Raw genomic sequence first — 17,648 nt, 5'->3', positions numbered from 1 at the left:
GTTTGAAAATGGCAGTATGGACAGAGAGCATTTCGAAGATGAAAACGCTGTTTTCAAATGTATCAGGATTAATGTGGACATAGCCTAAAGCCACATCCACAATCTGAATCCTCCTTTTTTGGTTTTCTAATGTCATAATTTTCCAAAGTATGCAGTTATGGAGAGGGTTTTCGAAAGTCTCAATTTTTGCTGGAGGAAAAAGCCTTTCTATTATGGTTGAGAGGCATAGACGTAGTGAAGTTTATGTGTTTTCAAACAAAAATTTATTAGTCTGGACGTGACCTAAGATTATACACTTTCCAGTAGATATGTACAATAAAAAAATAGTAAAACAATGTAACTTAAAATGGGTGTTTAAAAAACATTTATGCCCACGTTAGACTGATCACACTGTAAATTCGGCAACAGTATGTCAAAAGTTCTTCAGCTGAAATCAGTCTGTGCTTACCAAAATTCAAATCACTCCTCCCAGTGGCTGAAGATGAAAGTGTTATAAATGTCCACAGAGTGGTGCCAAAAGCAAGCTGTATTTTTAGTTGTCAACAATATAAAACAGTTTACTGGATTTCATATTTTATTATCTCTACCTTCTAACCCAAACCCTAAACCTAACTGTCTGCTGAGTAAATATTTAATTTCAAAGCAAAAATGCAACCTACGAATCACGCTCACCATTGTTTATGTGAACGAAATTACTTCCTGGTTCCCACTGGACCAAAATGTCTCACAGGCTGCTTACATAACTTGTATCAGTAGCACTAGAGGGAAATGTGTTTATGCTTGAATCAATGCAAAAATTTGATGATGGATGGTGCTTGTCAGCAATTCAGCAAAATGGGGCTGATTTCAGGGTACATGAACTTTCAGAAGCAAAATGTCGATTCCCGTGTGATCATATTGGTTATTTGTCAACTACCCATTTTCTTCTTACTTTAAATCAGAATGGGTCATAAAAAGTTCTAAAATAAAACTAAGCACAATTAAACTTGTAAACATTATTTAATTTCTAAATCCCTTTTCTAGGTGGAATACTCAATATATATGTGTGTGTGTGTTTTTTTTTTTTTTTTTTTACTGTAGGTCTGTTTCATAAACAACCAGTATATCAGACAGGCCTCACTTAGAGATGGTAGTTAAGTCTCTTCTACAACGAGAAACCTGATTGGTGTACTCAACTTACTTGTTGATGGTAACCGACACACCTGCAGTTTGTAGACAGAGGGGTTTGTTTGCAAACTTAGGTCTTAAGGATCTAATGCTTCTAAACTTACTGTCCGCTTTGCCCTATCTGTTTTGTCTCCTCTGTCTAACACTCTGTTGTCTGCACAAAATACTGTATCTATAATGAGCCTTATATTCAGGACAGCTAGTCAAGAGGCATGTAAAGGGCTTCTCAGAGACTGGGCTGACTCATAAAGCATCTGTCATTGTTCAAAGTAGGGAGCAAAGCACTTGTCGTTTAAAAGGATCTTTTCAGGTAGGCCGTAAACTGATCCTGGGCCTTGCCTGGCCAGGGTGTGCTTGGGCATCTCTGATTTACCTAAGGGACCAGATGCCCTTGCATGGGGCCATTAAGGGTGGGGGCAGAGAGAAAAAGGCAGCTGGTTACTGAAGGCAAAGGATGAATGGTTGAAAGATGAGAAGGCTGAGAAATTACAAACAAAGGTACTGATGAAGGTTATCGTGTCAGTTGTGAAGGTTTGTGCTGATTGTGTCATCCTCAATAACCTTGACCTGAGGTAAAATATTAGCTATTATTGTAGCTATTAAAACCATAAAACTGTTCAAAGACGCCAAACACTCTAACTACGTGGACACTTGACTATTTGACAAGTGGTGCTTAGCAGTTCTCTGGCACAAGTTGAAAGTAAAAAGATAAAGTCATTTGGGGCAGACACCAACATGTTTCAAGTGTCATTTTCTCATGCATAGAAGCAACAGAGTTCATCATGAACATTAAATAAAAATGTTGCCAACTCATTGTCTCAAAGAAGCAAAAATACTTCCTGAAGAAATCGAATCGTCATTATTATTAGACTCGTTCTGATGCGTTCTGTTTTAATCATGGTTTTACAATGTTTTTTTCATTCTGTGTTTTTATTATTGTTTTACATTTTCAATAACTTCAGTAACTATGGTATTTTGACGGAAATTAAAGTTACCATGGTAATTATTTGGAAGTTTCTAAATGCCCTTAATGTGACGGTCAGGGACTAAAAATGATTCAAGGAATGAAAACAGAAAACGAACAAATTGTTTTGCAGAATGTAATCGAAAATGTGTAATAAGTCACTTTCAATTGTTCCGGAGTGAAAACTTTCTTTTTAAATGCTGTTAACCGGTTAATAACTGTTTAATTTAATTCCAATGACCAAAGACCAAAAGGTTTATCACAGAAAATTTTTGGAATTACACCAATTCTTGTTGCCCAAAAAATGGGGCCTCTCTCATTTCAGTAGAACATGATAAATGGGCTTTGATCCTGAAGGAAACCACTGCATAACACATAACATTTCTTTGCCTAATTGCACATTCTAGATGTAGCCTTCCGTGACATGCTGAACACCGTTTTTGGCAGCTATATATAATTACTACATATACACTCTCTGAGCACTTTATTAGGAACACTATGGTCCTAATAAAGTTCCCAACGTGGTCTTCTGCTGTTGAAGCCCATTCGCCTCAATGTTCGACTTGTTGTGCATTCCGATATGCTATTCTGCTCACTACAATTGTACAGAGCAGTTATCTGAGTTATCGTAGCCTTTTTGTCAGCTCGAACCAGTCTGACCATTCGTTAACCTTTCTCATCAACAAGGCATTTCCATCCACAGAACTGCCGCTCAATGGATGTTTTTTGTTTAGTAAACTCTAGCAAACTCTAGAGACTGTTGTGTGTGAAAATCCCAGGAGATCAGCAGTTACAGAAATACTCAAACCAGCCTGTCTGGCACCAACAATCATGCCACGGTCGAAATCACTGAAATCTAATTTTTTCCCCATTATGATGGTTGATGTGAAAAATTAACTGAAGCTCCTAACCCATATCTGCATGACTTTATGCACTGCACTGCAGCCACACCATTGGCTGATTAGATAAAAGCATGAATAAGTAGGTGTACAGGTGTTCCTAATAAAGTGTTCAGTGAGTGTACATGCACGATTAATCCAGATGCAAGGAAAAATATTGAGGTAAAAATTACATTTCTCTGTTGTTTCCAAGTCTTCACTGAATTATTGTTAGGTATGATGCATAAATGCAGATTTGATGCTGCCAGGTTTTGACAAAGAAGCAGATCTGTAATTAAAAAAAAATAATTGAAATAAAATTATTAAACAATTATTAAATAATTAAAATAAATATAATTAGTATAAGATAGTATTTTGTTCAAACGTGCCCACGCAGTGTGTGCATGCATGCAGGAGAGAGAGAGATTTTGGCTATTGCTTTAACTAGTGAGTTTGTCAACTATGTTACGGACAAACTGCATGCCATTACAGGCACTGATTAAACGCTACACTTCAAGTAACACACATAATTAAGGGTTCTTTTGTCTATTCTGCCATATGTGCAGTACTTCATTTAAAATAATTTTAAGAATTGAATGTTTTTGCAGATATTCTTGTGATATTTTCAGCACGATCACTAGTGAAAGTAAAACATTTTGATCATAAATCTGCCTTCAATATAATTTTGGTAGTTTTAAGAGATGTTATGCAAAACTCTAACGTTTGAATAAAAAACTCTAAAAAATTTTATTCAAAGGGAATAAAAACTCCGCCGTGAACACCGCTGCCTCTCTTCTGGATGAGCTAAATACTTTTTATGCTCATTTTGAGGGAAATAACACCACCCTTGTGGAGAGAGCTCTCGCGGCCGAAGCTGCAAAGGTTAGTTCACTCTCCGTCTCTGTAGCGGATGTAACCTGATCCTTCCGATGGGTGAATATCCGTTAAGCCGCGGGTCCAGATGGCATTCCGGGCCGCGTCATCAGAGCATCCGCGAACCAACTGGCTGGTATTTTTACTGACATTTCAACCTTTCCCTCTCCTTGTCTGCAGTCCCCATATGCTTTAAAACTTCCACCATTGTGCCTGTACCAAAGCAATCCAAAATCACTTGCTTAAATGACTGCCGTCCTGTTGCTCTGTCCCCCATCATCAGCAAATGCTTTGAGAGACTAATCAGAGATTACATCTGTTCTGTGCTGCCTGCCTCACTGGACTCACTGCAGTTTGCATATCTCAACAATCGCTCCACTGATGATGCCATTGCATCTACACTACACACTGCTCTCTCCCACCTGGAAAAAAGGAACACATATTTGAGAATGCTGTTTGTAGACTACAGCTCAGCATTCAACACCTTAGTGCCCTCCAAGCTTGATGAGAAACTCCGGGCTCTGGGTTGACGTCCTGTCAAGCAGACGCCAGGTGCTTAGAATGGGCAGCAACATCTCCTCATCACTGACCATCAGCACTGGACCCCGCAGGGCTGTGTTCTCAGCCCACTACTGTATTTCCTGTACACACATGACTGTGTGGCAACACATAGCTCCAATGCCATCATTAAGTTTGCTGATGATACGACGGTGGTAGGTCTGATCACTGACAATGATGAAACAGCCTACAGAGAGGAGGTGCACACTCTGACACGCTGGTGTCAGGAGCAGAACCTCTCCCTCAATGTCAGCAAGACCAAGGTGCCTGTGGTGGACTTCAGGAGAAAAGACAGAGAACACAGCCCCATCACCATCAATGGAGCACCGGTGGAGAGAGTCAGCAGCTTCAAGTTCCTCGGTGTCCACAACACTGAGGAACTCACATGGTTCGTCCACACTGAGGTCGTTATGAAGATGGCTCACCAGCACCTCTTCTTCCTGAGAAGGCTGAGGAAGTTTGGAATGAACCACCACATCCTCACACGGTTCTACACCAGCACTGTAGAGAGCATCCTGACTGGCTGCATCACTGCCTGGTACAGCAACAGCACCACCCTCAACTGCAAAGCCCTGCAAAGTGTGGTGCGAACTGCCAGACACCTCATCGGAGGTGAGCTTCCCTCCCTCCAGGACATATGCACCAGGCGGTGTTGCACTTGTGCATATGGATGTGTGACAGTAAAGGGAATTGATTTGATTTGATTTCATGTCAAATATACCTTAAAGGATATTAGGGGCAGCATTCTTGTTATTTGAAATGTAAAAAAAAAAAAAACATATCTGACAGTGAAAGTAACGTAGTTGAAAAGCAATATCCTGCTTTTTTCTTCTTCTTTTTTTTTTTTTTTTACAAAATACAATGACACCATTTACATAAGATCTCTGTATTAACTTGCAAAGGAACAATATCTAGTTAATTTTGTAAAATCAATTAAATGTCCCTTAATCCCTAATCATCATGATTCACATGCACACACACACATGCACGAGGGCACACACCCTCAGTATCCCATTACACATACAAAAAAAAAAAAAAAACTGATCTATGGACAATAATGAATTATCATCAGTGGACATTAGTGGACATTAGTGGACACATTAGGGTCACGTCATCTATGTTACCCAAGAATTGGCCCTATATGGTAACATAGTTGACAGTAACAATCCCCCCATTGACATTAAGAAACATCCCCCCATTTTGACTTATGATTTCATTGGTAAGCCTTGCCATGTCATTTTCTTGATCAGGTTAACCTCAAATTTGAACATATATTTTAGTTAAAATCATACAAATATTGCAAATTGTTTAGTAACATAGTTGACAGAACTTTTGTGGACATAAGTTTTCTTTATTAAAATGTCAAACTCAATGTAAAAAAAATAGTTTTTTTTTTCTTAAATGTTTAGATTTTTAAAATAAATAAAATATAGATAATGTTGACTAACTTTTTTTTTTTTTTGCCCTTTTTTTTTTCATTATTTTTTAACTTAAGACCCACTCACTTCAAAAACGGACAATGCAAAAAATGGGATATTTCTGAAGAAAATGGTTAGAAAATATATAAATATCATCAGTGGACACTGAATGTACCCTAAATTATAGAATGAGTCTTGTACTGTCACAGTACCTTTTTGAAGGGCATGTTGAAACTTCCAAATATTTACCACTGTAACCATAGTTTCCACCAAAATACTATAGTTTGCAATAGGAAATTAGTTCATATTTGCACACTGCAGATATGAACATCCGCGCTTTTATCAGTCACCATCGGTTCGTCAGTGTGGAAAGTGGGCGGTGGGTAAAAGTTTGCGAAGCCCGAAAGAGAATGAGTGACAGTTCACTCATCCTGCCCTCTGACAGTACGCATGGGGTATCAGACAGAATCCGCGCTGGACTATAATATTTCAATTTTTGATGAGTATATAACCGTGCGCAAGTCAAAGTTCTCGTTTTTGTTTCGTCAAACAGTTTTGGTTATTCAAGGGCACTTAAAAACAATTCAGGACGTCGGATTTTTAACTGAGCACCAGTATGTACCGATGCGCTTAGATAATAATAACTAATAACAATGACTCGTACTGTATACTCCAACCCGTTTTTGTTGTGTTTTATTATTATCTATTTTACAAACGCCCAAGAAGACGCCCAGATGTGAGACTAAATGACGACTGCTATAATATGTGGCCAAAAGTCACTCAAATATTTTAGAAGATGATCTTGAGGAGACTATTTCATGTTCTTCCTCTCGTTGCTCTGTCTCTCTTCATCCTGGTTTTACTGGATTTACAGCTGCGCATCCGGAGTGACCAAAAACCCAGTGCGCATCTGGCGCACGAAAGGATAAAGAGCCAGGCACCATCTAGGACCACAGCTGTAAATCAACCTAGAGATGTTGCCACTAAAGAACAGAAGCCAAAAATTGACAAATGGAGGGAAACAAAGCCAAAGTCACCATTAGAACTCAATGACATCTTCATTGCGGTGAAAACCACTGGAAGGTTCCACAAAACCCGCCTTGCTCTTCTTTTAGAGACCTGGATCACCAGGACTAAAGACCATGTGAGTGTTTGTTGAAGGATGTAACCAAATATACAAGCTATGGGGGGACCAAATGTTAAAATTTATGAATATGTTACTGAAAATCCCATGTTGATGGACTAATATTCTAAATATTAGGAGGGGTATGTGTCCCCTTCAGTGTCTATTGTGGTTTTGGCCCTGTTCTTCATCATTGTATGGGTCATGGTTCTCTTTTTACATCACAATCCAAGCTGCTGTCTCTGTCGACAACTTCTGTTGCTGTCACAGGAAGCTTGTACACATAGCTGGCAGAGGTACGCACATCCTGTGCCATCATCAAGTTGCTATGTGTGCAAACATCTGGGTAAAAGCACACAAAGGTGCAAAACCTCAGACTTACCCATTGCCAAAACCAGACAGGATTCTTATGACCGTGCTTTTGTGGTAACTCACCCTCAGTATGTGGAACCTAAGAAATTCACCCGCCAACTGACAAAGTCAGATTTGAGGTATTTTTGTTTATAAAAATTAATAAAACATTTTAAAGTCAATTCATATTTCATATTTGAAGAGCCACTGTAGTGATTTTTATTAATGTTGGCACCATGCCACCGATATTGGCCCACGAACGAGTGCATAAAATGCAACATTCTACCCCATTTCCTGTTTCACCTTACTGCGCTCATTTATAGACCTAGAACTTCCTGTCTATGTTCTCTAACCCAGCAATAGGTACCCTGTCAAGAGGGGTAGAAATAATTGCATCTTTTTTTCCAAACAATCAAAGTGAATAATGATTGAGGCTAAAGAAAGTCAAAACAACTGAAATCAACTTTCAAAGATGCATGGTAATGCTGCCTTCATGTGCAATTGGAATTATCCTACTTCCCACTTCTGAAGTGATAATAATGAGTATGTCGCATTCAAGTGCTTTGTTGTTGGAATGAACAGGAAACATGGACATATTTCTTGAGGAAACAAATTTGACACCATAATACATGTTACTTAGCTTGCTGAAGATAATGGAATTTTGGTCAAATACAAGCTATTTTTACAGTGTAAAAATGTACAACACTCATCAAATTGTAGCTGATATACATAAATTAATATGACGGAAAGGCAAGCGCTAACAATTAGCTTTATTTAGAAAAATTAATAAAACCTGTAATTCGCTACAGAAACCGTACTCCCTCTATGTTGAAAGTTTATGAATACTCCCAACTCGGAACCTCGAGTATCAAAATTATTTCAGAGTTTACCAGTCACGATTATGACTTGTGGGGTTGTTCATGTGCAACTTCCGAGTGGGAAACTCGTATTTACAATAATTCCGATAGCACATGAAGGCAGCATAAATACAAATTGAAGAAAATCCTGAATGCTCCATTTAATGGACATCCATTAAAACTCTAAATATTAGATTTGAAAGTTGACTCTGGCTTGCTGTGATATGACATTAAGAAGCAGAACAAAGTCAGACTGACATACTAAAGCCAAAAGTATACTTCGGTTTTTATGCGAATGTTTAGCGTTTCAAAGTATACATGATTTGACTGTGTGCTCATACACAGGAGATTGGCGCATGCGCGCTAAGACTGCTATGTGAGACTGGTCTATTTATCTTCAAGAGCTTAGATCCATAAAGGTGTCTTTATATTCCTTTGTGTAACTCGAGTTATACAAATGCAGGTATCTCCAGACCTCCTCACACATGCGCTCTTAACATGCACATTCACTGTTTCCATATTTGTCTCCTGTTGTTTAGCGGCAACGGCTCAATGGTGTAGGTAGAAGAGGGGTAGAAATAATTGCATCTTTTTTTCCAAACAATCAAAGTGAATAATGATTGAGACTAAAGAAAGTCAAAACAACTGAAATCAACTTTCAAAGATGAATGGTAATGCTGCCTTCATGTGCAAACGGAATCATCCTACTTCCCACTTCTGAAGTGATAATAATGAGTATGTCGCATTCAAGTGCTTTGTTGTCGGAATGAACAGGAAACATGGTCTATTTATCTTCAAGAGCTTAGATCCATAAAGATGTCTTTATATTCCTTTGTGTAACTCGAGTTATACAAATGCAGGTATCTCCAGACCTCTTCACACATGCGCTCTTAACGTGCACATCCACTGTTGTTGTTTCCATATTTGTCTCCTGTTGTTTAGCGGCAACGGCTCAATGGTGAGCGTTGCCACCTTGTGGTTTCATAAATTAGTGCAAATAATTCCAGGCATATGCGCATGCTTTTTGCGGTTGGAAAAATTCTGCCGTGCGTGTTCAGTGCTCGAGCACTCTGCTGATGACGAAATTTGCGTCACGCATCCTATACGCAGACACCTAGCATTCACGTCTGACCAAAGTATACTTTGGGCTTAACACATGCTTATGTACGCACACACTCACACTCATACAAACTCATACTTTGGCAGGCACTAACAACACCAGTACTTTGGGAAGATGTCAGTGATTGGACTTGCCAAGTGTTATCTCTGAGTGGCTTGTCAAAGCAAATTCCCAAAATGCGACTCAGAATGTAACACTTTCAAAGGAGCAGCCATCACTCTAAATATAAGATGACAAGTGCGAAACAGTGGTGCTGCTGATCCAAATACTTGTACAATCAAAGACAACGTTTGCAAATGCTAGGGGCTGTATTTCGTCTTGTATCGCATACTAATAAGCTGTTTTTGTGTGGAAGAAATTACTCCCATCCTGTTCAGCCGTTTCCCAATTTAAGCGCGACTGAAACTTGCATGAAACTTGACTTTGTTGTTAAAGTTTTGTGCTAAAGTTTGGTTCTTGTAGAGGCAACAGGTTAAAAAAACTTCACTGCTTCTGCTTTTTGTTAAAAAATGGCATCTAGGTTTAAATATGAGTAAGTGGTGACTGTGGCGAGGAAGTGTTTGTTGTCCTCAAGTCAAACTTGCAGTTGTTACAGGCAATCGCAGATATAGTTTTCTTTCAGTGACTAATTTTAGATATGAACACAAGAGTTGTCAATTTTCTTGCCTATGCAAAATTAACCACCATGATTGCTATGATGTTGCTATGTGGTTGCCAGGTTGTTACTGGCACCAAAACTGGCCCAAATCAAAAGAACCCAAGTCTTTATGATATGACCCTAGATATGGCTTCAGTCCCTCCTTTAATGTAAGGCCACATCCTTTTATCCTCCCTAAAAAAATTTTTTTTGAAAACACATTCATTTTTTATGTTTATGCCTCTCATCCACTCTGGAACAGCATTAGATATGCGAAAAAGCTATACATAACTACAAATTTTGGAAAGTGATGACATTAGGAAACTGAAAACAGAAGTTTCAAACTTAAACGGATTAGTGCGGACATGGCCTAAGTCTATGGGATTTATTCACCAATTTTATCGTACACTGGGGCGAAAAATCTTAGATCTTATTGCTTAAAAAATTATAACACAACTCTTCTAAACAAGCAACATTATTTGAGGTATCATCCATGGAGTAATGTGCCAAAGTGTAAAACTTAGGGTTAATTAATTCCACTAATTAAGCTGAAAAGCAGTTTCTGGCTACTTCAGTATGTTCTAGAAGCACATGATGTTGAATGTATGTTTTTGAGAGTGTGTCTGCACATGTGTGTGTGCCCTTTGCCTCAGTGCCAATAAGAGGAAGTGATGGCCGCAGACTAAGTTTTGAAACAATGACAAAACAGAAGTCTATCTGAGAGAGAGGAAGTCTTGAGCAGAGGAAACAGGAACAGAGTGTGAAACAACAACATCCACATTTTTTTAAAAGTCAAAGATTCACCAACACCCTATGCAAAGACAAAAAATACCATCTGGACATCCGAGCAAAGTCTTGAGCTGTTTAGATTTTATTGGCAGTTTGATTAGTTTGAGAAGTCAAGTCATTTTTATTTGAATAGCGTTTTCACAACACACATCGTTTCAAAGCAGCTTTACAGGAAATCATGCATTAACAAAAACAAATGAAACTGGGTAACGCTTTAGATTACAGCCCGCAATTTACAGTGTAAGTACACCAAATTTACAGCATACCTTTTTGTAATAATAGTGTACCTATAAATTACTTACGTGTAGGTATAAGGAAAAATATGCAAAGTTTGGGGAATAAAGGGGTAACAAGTACCACTTTAAATTACAGCCCGCAGATGTTGTACTTACTCTGTAACTACGTGAAACAAGGGGGTAACAAGCACCACCTTAAATTACAGCCCGCAGATGTTGTACTTACCCTGTAACTACGTGAAACAAGGGGGTAACAAGCACAACCTTAAATTACAACCCGCAGATGTTGTTCTTACTTTGTAACTACGTGAAACAAGGGGGTAACAAGCACCACCTTAAATTACAGCCCGCAGATGTTGTACTTACTCTGTAACTACGTGAAACAAGGGGGTAACAAGCACCACCTTAAATTACAACCCGCAGATGTTGTACTTACTCTGTAACTACTTGAAACAAGGGAGTAACAAGCACCACCTTAAATTACAACCCGCAGATGTTGTACTTACTCTGTAACTACGTGAAACAAGGGGGTAACAAGCACCACCTTAAATTACAGCCCGCAGATGTTGTACTTACTCTGTAACTACGTGAAACAAGGGGGTAACAAGCACCACCTTAAATTACAGCCCGCAGATGTTGTACTTACTCTGTAACTACGTGAAACAAGGGGGTAACAAGCACCACCTTAAATTACAACCCGCAGATGTTGTACTTACTCTGTAACTACTTGAAACAAGGGAGTAACAAGCACCACCTTAAATTACAGCCTGCAGATGTTGTACTTACTCTGTAACTACGTGAAACAAGGGGGTAACAAGCACCACTTTAAATTACAGCCCGCAGATGTTGTACTTACTCTGTAACTATGTGAAACAAGGGGGTAACAAGCACCACCTTAAATTACAGCCCGCAGATGTTGTACTTACCCTGTAACTACGTGAAACAAGGGGGTAACAAGCACAACCTTAAATTACAACCCGCAGATGTTGTTCTTACTTTGTAACTACGTGAAACAAGGGGGTAACAAGCACCACCTTAAATTACAGCCCGCAGATGTTGTACTTACTCTGTAACTACGTGAAACAAGGGGGTAACAAGCACCACCTTAAATTACAACCCGCAGATGTTGTACTTACTCTGTAACTACTTGAAACAAGGGAGTAACAAGCACCACCTTAAATTACAACCCGCAGATGTTGTACTTACTCTGTAACTACGTGAAACAAGGGGGTAACAAGCACAACCTTAAATTACAGCCCGCAGATGTTGTACTTACTCTGTAACTACGTGAAACAAGGGGGTAACAAGCACCACCTTAAATTACAGCCCGCAGATGTTGTACTTACTCTGTAACTACGTGAAACAAGGGGGTAACAAGCACCACCTTAAATTACAACCCGCAGATGTTGTACTTACTCTGTAACTACTTGAAACAAGGGAGTAACAAGCACCACCTTAAATTACAGCCTGCAGATGTTGTACTTACTCTGTAACTACGTGAAACAAGGGGGTAACAAGCACCACTTTAAATTACAGCCCGCAGATGTTGTACTTCCTCTGTAACTACGTGAAACAAGGGGGTAACAAGCACCACCTTAAATTACAACCCGCAGATGTTGTACTTACTCTGTAACTACGTGAAACAAGGGGGTAACAAGCACCACCTTAAATTACAGCCCGCAGATGTTGTTCTTACTCTGTAACTATGTGAAACCAGGGGGTATATTTGCCAGTAATTAAATTAATTAATTAATTTAGTTTTACTTGCCTTGAAACATGGAAGACCAAACTAAGTCCTTCTAAATTGCTCCCAAATGATTGTTGTTTAGCATAGTAGGTCATTTACCACGTAATATCTCCATCATGTCAAGTTAAGTCAAGTCAAATCACATTTATTTATATAGCGCTTTATACTATAGGCTACAGATTGTTTCAAAGCAGTTTCACAGTAATAAACAGAAAAATAACAGTAATGTTTCAAAATGCATCAATTATGAAAAATACTTCAATTTCAGCTATAAAGCAGCTCAAGACGGTAATGTAATTATTCAGCTCAATTCAGTTCAAGTTTTGTGTTCTCATCCAATAGTGTCAATACAGTTATTTCGATAATATTTTCCGAATATTAATAGTCATTTAAGCCCCCAATGAGCAAGCTAAAGGCAACAATGGCAAGGAACCAAAACTCCGTCAGATGACAGTAGTGAAGAAAAATAACCTCATGTATCCTGTAATAATAGAGTATGTACCCCGTAGTTCAAAAATACCTACAGCAGCCTATATGTGTATGTACACTATTATTACAAAAAGGTACGCTGTGTATGTTCTTGCTTAATTGCTCTCAAAGTAAGATTGTTGTTTAGCATAGTATAAGGTCATATACTACGTAATATTAGAATAGTTACCCCTTAGTTATAAAATTTTTGTAATTTTCCAGGTTGTTACCCCTTTATTCCCCAAACTTTGCATATTGTTCCCTTATACCTACAAGTACGTACTGTGTAGTTACACTATTAATACAAAAAAGGTACGCTGTAAATTTGGTGTACTTACACTGTAAATTGCGGGCTGTAATCTAAAGCATTACCTGAAACTGTATTATCTATAAAGTCTTAAGAGTGATTATTGTGTAGTTTGATTAAATATGATTGTTAATTGTGTATAAAACTTAAATAATTTAATAATAATTGTATTTAGAACCCCAGTGAGTAAGCTGAAGGCGACTGTGGCAAGGAACACAAAACTCAATAAGATGTTGGTTAATGGAGAAAAATAACCTTGGGAGAAACCAGGCTCACTGTGGGGGCCAGTTCCCCTCTGGCTAAACAGCATGAATGTAATGCCAATATTACTTATTTGTGTGCAGTGCAAGTCATGGTTTAAATTTATAAATTAAGCAAGCATTAAGGTCCAGTGTTTAAAAAAAAGAAAATATATTTTTTATGAACTGTCTTTGAAGTCCATCCTGGATTAACTGCTGAAGTTCACATAGATGCATTAATTAGGGGTGCAAATAGTATCTGCCAATAATGTTTCATTTCTATATCATTGAACATAACCCTTTTATTCCATGGGTCTGTTCAATGCTTGATTCTAATTGGCTGACAGACATTCTAAGGTGTGCAAGTATTTTTCAAGTAAGCGCATGGCTATGAAGCAGTTCCAGGTCTTGACCGTATAATGGTTCCATATCACTTCAGCAAATAATTTCAGTTATTTCAAAGAGCTGTACAGGCTACCACAGCAAAATAATAATAAAAACCACACATTGGTTAAGTATATCAGATAAAAATGACAAACAATGTCTATAATATCCCAGTTTTTTTTTTTTTTCAATTTTGGTTGAAAAGTGGCCTTGCGCTCCTCTCTCTTTCGCTCTCTTCTCAACCACACTCACACACATTGATACACATACATATGCACACACACATGCACATAGAGACTCTAGTCACGACCAACAAATAGAGCCGCAACCCTGTGACTTGATCAATACAACAGTTTCTAAATTATCCAAAATAACTTTTAAAGTATTTCATTGTAATTTGCCCTGATCAGCCTCCCATAGTAGAAAGCACCCTCACGCTCCCCTCCCCCTCTCTTTTGCTCTCACACACACACAGTCTCACACATGGACTCACACACATACTCGCAACTCACGAGCGGCATGTCAGTGCACCCATGCATTTCAGTGTGGCTGTTGTTTAACAACGGAAAAGCTATATTCAAGAATGCCGACACGGGGGTCTGGGTAGCTCAGCGAGTATTGACGCCAACTACCACCCCTGGAGTCACGAGTTTGAATCCAGGGTGTGCTGAGTGAATCCAGCCAGGTCTCCTAAACAACCAAATTGGCCCGGTTTCTAGGGAAGGTAGAGTCACATGGGGTAACCTCCTCGTAGTCACATTTAGTGGTTCTCGCTCTCAATGGGGCGCGTGGTAAGTTGTGCATGGATCACGGAGTGTAGCATGAGCCTTCACATGCTTGGAGTCTCCGCGGTGTCATGCACAACGAGCCACGTGATAAGATCTGTGGATTGACTGTCTCAGAAGCGTAGGCAACTGAGACTTGTCCTCCGCCACCTGGATTGAGGTGAGTAACCACACCACCACGAGGACCTACTAAGTAGTGGGAATTGGGCATTCAAAACTGGGGAATAAAGGGGATTAAACATTTTTTTTTAAATTATGTTGACATGACCAGGCTGCTGCAGAGAAGTGTGCTTAAACATACATATTCAAAGCGATGTTTTAAGGTGTGGTAACCGTGGTATAAGCAGAATAATTGACTCCGGCCCATTGAAAAAAAGTAAACGTAATTTGAAACTTTGGGAAAAATGCATCTCGAAAACCCTGCATTCTGTTGTTCTCAGTCCAGCTGTTTCTGAGCACAAAAGCGCATCTGTGGAAGGCTGTACTGTCTGGTTTGTGATTTGATAATGCATGTTGCTTGTACAGCTGGAGTGCTGACTGCCCCCTACAGCCACAAATTTGTTAAAACAAGGTGGGTCATCAAGCTTGAATTGGTCCAATGGAAGGAACATTCCTTACTGCTGAAATTAGGTACTGATCAGGGGCATGATTAATTGCGTACTTGTTATTTTACATGTAATTAATCACACTAGATTAATGCGCAAATTATCCCTATGCCCCCCTCAGCACAAGTGAAGCAAAGGGTCATATTGTATCGTCATGATGCTAATCCTAACTCTAATGAAATGTGCTGGAACTCAAGACACGTGCAATGGATGTAATGGATTTCGATAATTTTACATTGAAAATCTGGGTCTTTTCTCATGGGCATATATATATATATATATATATACAGGTGCATCTCAATAAATTAGAATGTCGTGGAAAAGTTCATTTATTTCAGTAATTCAACTCAAATTGTGAAACTCGTGTATTAAATAAATTCAGTGCACACAGACTGAAGTAGTTTAAGTCTTTGGTTCATTTAATTGTGATGATTTTGGCTCACATTTAACAAAAACCCACCAATTCATCATCTCAAAAAATTAGAATACATCATAAGACCAATAAAAAAAACATTTTTAGTGAATTGTTGGCCTTCTGGAAAGTATGTTCATTTCCTGTATATGTACTCAATACTTGGTAGGGGCTCCTTTTGCTTTAATTACTCCCTCAATTCAGCGTGGCATGGAGGTGATCAGTTTGTGGCACTGCTGAGGTGGTATGGAAGCCCAGGTTTCTTTGACAGTGGCCTTCAGCTCATCTGCATTTTTTGGTCTCTTGTTTCTCATTTTCCTCTTGACAATACCCCATAGATTCTCTATGGGGTTCAGGTCTGGTGAGTTTGCTGGCCAGTCAAGCACACCAACACCATGGTCATTTAACCAACTTTTGGTGCTTTTGGCAGTGTGGGCAGGTGCCAAATCCTGCTGGAAAATGAAATCAGCATCTTTAAAAAGCTGGTCAGCAGAAGGAAGCATGAAGTGCTCCAAAATTTCTTGGTAAATGTGTGCAGTGACTTTGGTTTTCAAAAAACACAATGGACCAACACCAGCAGATGACATTGCACCCCAAATCATCACAGACTGTGGAAACTTAACACTGGACTTCAAGCAACTTGGGCTATGAGCTTCTCCACCCTTCCTCCAGACTCTAGGACTTTGGTTTCCAAATGAAATACAAAACTTGCTCTCATCTGAAAAGAGGACTTTGGACCACTGGGCAACAGTCCAGTTCTTCTTCTCCTTAGCCCAGGTAAGACGCCTCTGACATTGTCTGTGGTTCAGGAGCGGCTTAACAAGAGGAATACGACAACTGTAGCCAAATTCCTTGACACGTCTGTGTGTGGTGGCTCTTGATGCCTTGACCCCAGCCTCAGTCCATTCCTTGTGAAGTTCACCCAAATTCTTGAATCGATTTTGCTTGACAATCATAAGGCTGCGGTTCTCTCGGTTGGTTGTGCATCTTTTTCTTCCACACCTTTCCCTTCCACTCAACTTTCTGTTAACATGCTTGGATACAGCACTCTGTGAACAGCCAGCTTCTTTGGCAATGAATGTTTGTGGCTTACCCTCCTTGTGAAGGGTGTCAATGATTGTCTTCTGGACAACTGTCAGATCAGCAGATTGTGTAGCCTAGTGAACCAAACTGAGAGACCATTTTGAAGGCTCAGGAAACCTTTGCAGGTGTTTTGAGTTGATTAGCTGATTGGCATGTCACCATATTCTAATTTTTTGAGATAGTGAATTGGTGGGTTTTTGTTAAATGTGAGCCAAAATCATCACAATTAAAAGAACCAAAGACTTAAACTACTTCAGTCTGTGTGCATTTAATTTATTTAATACACGAGTTTCACAATTTGAGTTGAATTACTGAAATAAATGAACTTTTCCACGACATTCTAATTTATTGAGATGCACCTGTATATACACATATTCCGTTAGATTACTCAAGGTCAGTAATGTATTCTAAATACTTTGGATTACTTCTTCAGCACTGGTAGATTTTTTCACTTGTTTTGACTATAAAAACTCTGCCAGTACAGAAAGACAAAATACACATGTTAAAAATACATTCTCTGAAAAACCTAAATATCTTATGCAGAGTTATTTCTAAAACAAGATCAATCAAATTGATCTTGTTTTAAGGATTTCTAGATATTTTTACAGGAAAACAATACAAAAATTATCATCAAGAATACGATTTTT

At 38.9% G+C, this 17,648-nt stretch overlaps 1 protein-coding gene and 1 long non-coding RNA gene across 2 annotated transcripts in view; one reads left to right on the top strand and one right to left on the bottom strand.

The window, feature by feature from the left end:
• The first annotated feature begins 6,255 nt into the window (after positions 1 to 6,255).
• LOC127437931 (beta-1,3-N-acetylglucosaminyltransferase manic fringe-like) overlaps positions 6,256 to 17,648 on the top strand; it is a 31,781-nt gene continuing 20,388 nt past the window's right edge. Inside the window, exon 1 of the mRNA XM_051693100.1 lies at positions 6,256 to 7,002. Within this exon, the coding sequence (XP_051549060.1) occupies positions 6,655 to 7,002 (348 nt within the window). The 5' untranslated portion in view covers positions 6,256 to 6,654. The remainder of the gene's footprint in view (positions 7,003 to 17,648) is intronic.
• LOC127437939 (uncharacterized) lies at positions 11,123 to 12,106 on the bottom strand. Its single transcript, XR_007896635.1, has 3 exons — positions 11,866 to 12,106; positions 11,446 to 11,515; positions 11,123 to 11,235 (listed from the first exon to the last, which is right to left on the bottom strand). It is a non-coding gene; the product is annotated as an uncharacterized LOC127437939 (long non-coding RNA).

The sequence above is a fragment of the Myxocyprinus asiaticus genome, chromosome 49 (assembly GCF_019703515.2).
Source record: "Myxocyprinus asiaticus isolate MX2 ecotype Aquarium Trade chromosome 49, UBuf_Myxa_2, whole genome shotgun sequence".
NCBI classification, from domain to species: domain Eukaryota; kingdom Metazoa; phylum Chordata; class Actinopteri; order Cypriniformes; family Catostomidae; genus Myxocyprinus; species Myxocyprinus asiaticus.
This window is presented reverse-complemented; position numbering and strand designations above follow the sequence as displayed.